Raw genomic sequence first — 3,303 nt, 5'->3', positions numbered from 1 at the left:
GTTGGCTCCTCTGTTTTTAAGTAATATGGCCATGAACCATTAAATTTTCATCTAATACATAAAGGGCAGAAACTTAGTTACTTGTAATTGAATGGTCATGGGATAGGTTTTGAAAGATAAACCAGTGGTTTATAATTTTATCTTCATGCCCTCCAAAGTCCTCCCAGTGTTTAAGAGATTAATTCATTAGGAGAATTGCAGCAGTTTTAGGTAGATAGTGAAACTGATTTTGAAGTACCAATAGATTCATTCCTTTGCAGAATTTAAAAGCATTGATGCTTAAAAATGGGATTATTAAAAAGAAATATATATTGACTGTCTTGCACCTTCAATTTCAGTGTAACAAATTCCTGCCCCTCACACCCTACCTTTAAGGTCTATCCCAGTTCTGTTCCCAAATCCTCCTCCCTTCCTACCTAGTCTAGTAGCTACCACAAATACTTTGGCAACTGGCACAAAGACTTCTGGAATGGACTGCACCAGGCTGCATGTGGCTGGACTGGAAACAGGGATGCCAGACAGATGGAACAAAGACAGGTATGAGAATGGTTGGAAGATATGGAAAGAGAAGGCAGTGTCAGAAGAGAGGTGGTTCTGAGGCTGAAAGTGAGACAGTGTGCCAGATCAGACTAATTTTTAATCAGATATCACCATTGTGATGGCAGATGCACAGGAGTCAAATACAAATCAGCAGGCCACAATGAATATTTTCTGAAACTTGTCCAGGTAGTAACAAGTGAAGATGCATCTACAGACTTCATTGGGGGAAAACATGAGAAAGGGGTCTGTTGGTAATTGAAGGAAAGTGGATGCAATATCAGTTAAGTAGAATATGGCAAGAAAACTTCACCCATTAAAAATGAATGATTCACTTAGAATGCCTTTTTAAAGTTTTCCTTGTCTAATCTTGTAAATCCATTAAATCCATGCAGTAAATATAGAATTTACTGCCTGCATGTTACAGTTCAATATTTGCTGTTCTCTACATTGAATGAATGCATTTTGTTCTCTCTAGACTTTAAAGGATAAGTTTTAGTTTGACACATTTAAAATTATTAGCTCTTAAGAACCAGAAGAATTACTGGCTTCTTACAACAGCTCTTCCATCCAAATATCTGGTTAAACAAAGACTGAAAATGAAGAGTCAGCAGTGCAAACCTGCTCTCTAGCAGTAAGTCCTTACTCAGGAGGATCATCTAAAAATAACGATAACCCAGTATGTGCTCATTTAAATTTTGTCCATTCTGTTAGAACAGCAATGAAATAACCACTAACTCTTTCTGCAGTATCAGTATTCAAAAGTACCTGAGCTAAACCTGTGAGTCACAGATTGTGGAATAAGCCATAAGCCAGCAGGTAAACAACAGAGACTCAAGTATATGACTAAGTGATAAAAATTCTGTATCCTGTGAAGTGAAAGTTGCATTAGATTCCAGGAAATGGTGTAACTCAAGATAGGGTAGACTTCTGCCTCTGAATATATAAAAATATTATTCTTAATGTTTGGTTTGACTGAGAAGAATGTTAACACCCTACTAGAAGCTCAGATGAAGGAGTATCTTTCTGTCATATTTATGGAAGGGAAGTATGGAACAAACTAGGAGTGATAAAGTCTTCTCTCTATCTACAGGGAATGAAGTAGTTTCCAGTTTACCACTGCAGATGGCCCTCTATTTCAACGTTTATTTTTTCCCATTTTGGTGGCTCAGCGCAGTTGTCATGCTGCATCTGAAGGTGAGCCCTGAAGAAAGTGATGATTTGCAAATGTGATATGCTGTTGATCAAACACCTCCTAGTACTTAGATAACCTCTAACTCCTCTAACTATCAGCTCTATTTAGGAATTCCTTGAAAGTGGAGGCTCAAGAGTATTTGAAAGGCAATGCAACACTGTCAGCTTACAGAAGCGCACAGTGTCTTCATTTAATCACAAACAGCATGTTATGGAACAGCACGGCAGAAACTTTTATTCTTCTTCCCTTTAGTATCCAATCTTGTCAGATTACTACAAGTTCATCCTGGTCACAATCATGATCCTAGTCTCTGTAATAGAGATCATTCGACTCTACCTGGGATACATGGGCAATCTGCAGGAGAAGGTATGGTACCGCATGTACACACTCGTTTGTGCAGGAGAGCTTTTTGGACCTGACCCTAAGTAGTGTACCAGTTCATCTATAAGTTGAGGAGATGATTATTTCTTTAAGTTATAGTCTGCCTCCTCTATTCCCTTGGCATCAGCTTCCACTTATTATTTTTTCTAAAAAAACCCACAGCTTTGGGGAGCAAGAGGGCTGTCTTCTGAAGGAAAACTTCATGGAATGCACAAAAGTATGGTTAAAGACACAGTTTGTGGAAAGTTACCTGACTTTTGCTGGTTTACATCATGTGGTGGCTTTTGGAAGATAAAAAGAAAGCTGTGGTTTTCTCCACAAAGTGCTGGATTTTTTCATCTCTGCCTGCCAGTTCATTGATGATGTCTCCCTGTTATAGGTCCCTGAGCTGGCTGGGTTTTGGCTCCTGACTCTCCTCCTGCAGTTGCCTATGATTCTCTTCTTGCTCTTTAACGAAGGTCTGAAAATTCAGCCACTGGAGCGAGCAGTCCATATCATCTTTGCGCTCTTCCTCACCTTCCAAGTCATTGCAGCCTTTGTCACCCTGAAACGGATGGTAAACAAACTGGCAACTCGCTTCCGCCTTAATGAATTTGACCATCCTCTGCCTGAGTTTTACAGCCTGGGTAAAGAAGAGAGAGCAGTTCCGTGGCTGGTTGGGGCCCACGCCGAGGAGGTTCACCCACCAAGTGCTGTCTGGGGATCACACGCTGGGGGCCTGAGAAGCTAACAGAGGCAGGCTCTGTGCTGCTACAGCTCTGATTCCAGCTTGTTGGGTCATTCCTCACCTTCCTACCTCAGAAATATTAAAAAATAGATCTTGCTTAAGGCCCAACATTAAACCTCAGAGATTTGAGCTCCACTTTGCAAGAAAAAAGCCCACAAAGCCAATTACAGAACTGGCTTGAGTGGGCTGCTTGTGGACTGTTATTGGACAGAGTGCCAAGAGTAGATTTGGTAGGTTTTACATTTTACAATGTCATGTGGTGTTTTTTTAAAAAAAAAGTAAGCCTTTTTTCCCCTCACTGTTTGCACAAAATTGTTTTGCTTACAATAAATTTTATACATGTTTTCATTTGTGTTGATACCAGTTTTTTCTCTGTTCTTCCAGATATGTTGTACATATTTAGCATCTGGTATCTCAGCTAAGCCAACAACCTCCCCCCCCCCCCCCAAAAAAAAACCAAACC

At 40.2% G+C, this 3,303-nt stretch overlaps 1 protein-coding gene across 1 annotated transcript; it reads left to right on the top strand.

The window, feature by feature from the left end:
• The first annotated feature begins 1,587 nt into the window (after positions 1 to 1,587).
• LOC104510088 (transmembrane protein 17-like) lies at positions 1,588 to 2,843 on the top strand. Its single transcript, XM_010152231.1, has 3 exons — positions 1,588 to 1,734; positions 1,985 to 2,098; positions 2,493 to 2,843. Exons 1-3 carry the CDS (start codon positions 1,588 to 1,590, stop codon positions 2,841 to 2,843), a joined length of 612 nt encoding a protein of 203 aa, XP_010150533.1.
• Positions 2,844 to 3,303: the final 460 nt, after the last annotated feature.

Source organism: Eurypyga helias, unplaced genomic scaffold (assembly GCF_000690775.1).
Source record: "Eurypyga helias isolate BGI_N326 unplaced genomic scaffold, ASM69077v1 scaffold10145, whole genome shotgun sequence".
In the NCBI taxonomy this organism is placed as follows: Eukaryota; Metazoa; Chordata; class Aves; order Eurypygiformes; family Eurypygidae; genus Eurypyga; species Eurypyga helias.
This window is presented reverse-complemented; position numbering and strand designations above follow the sequence as displayed.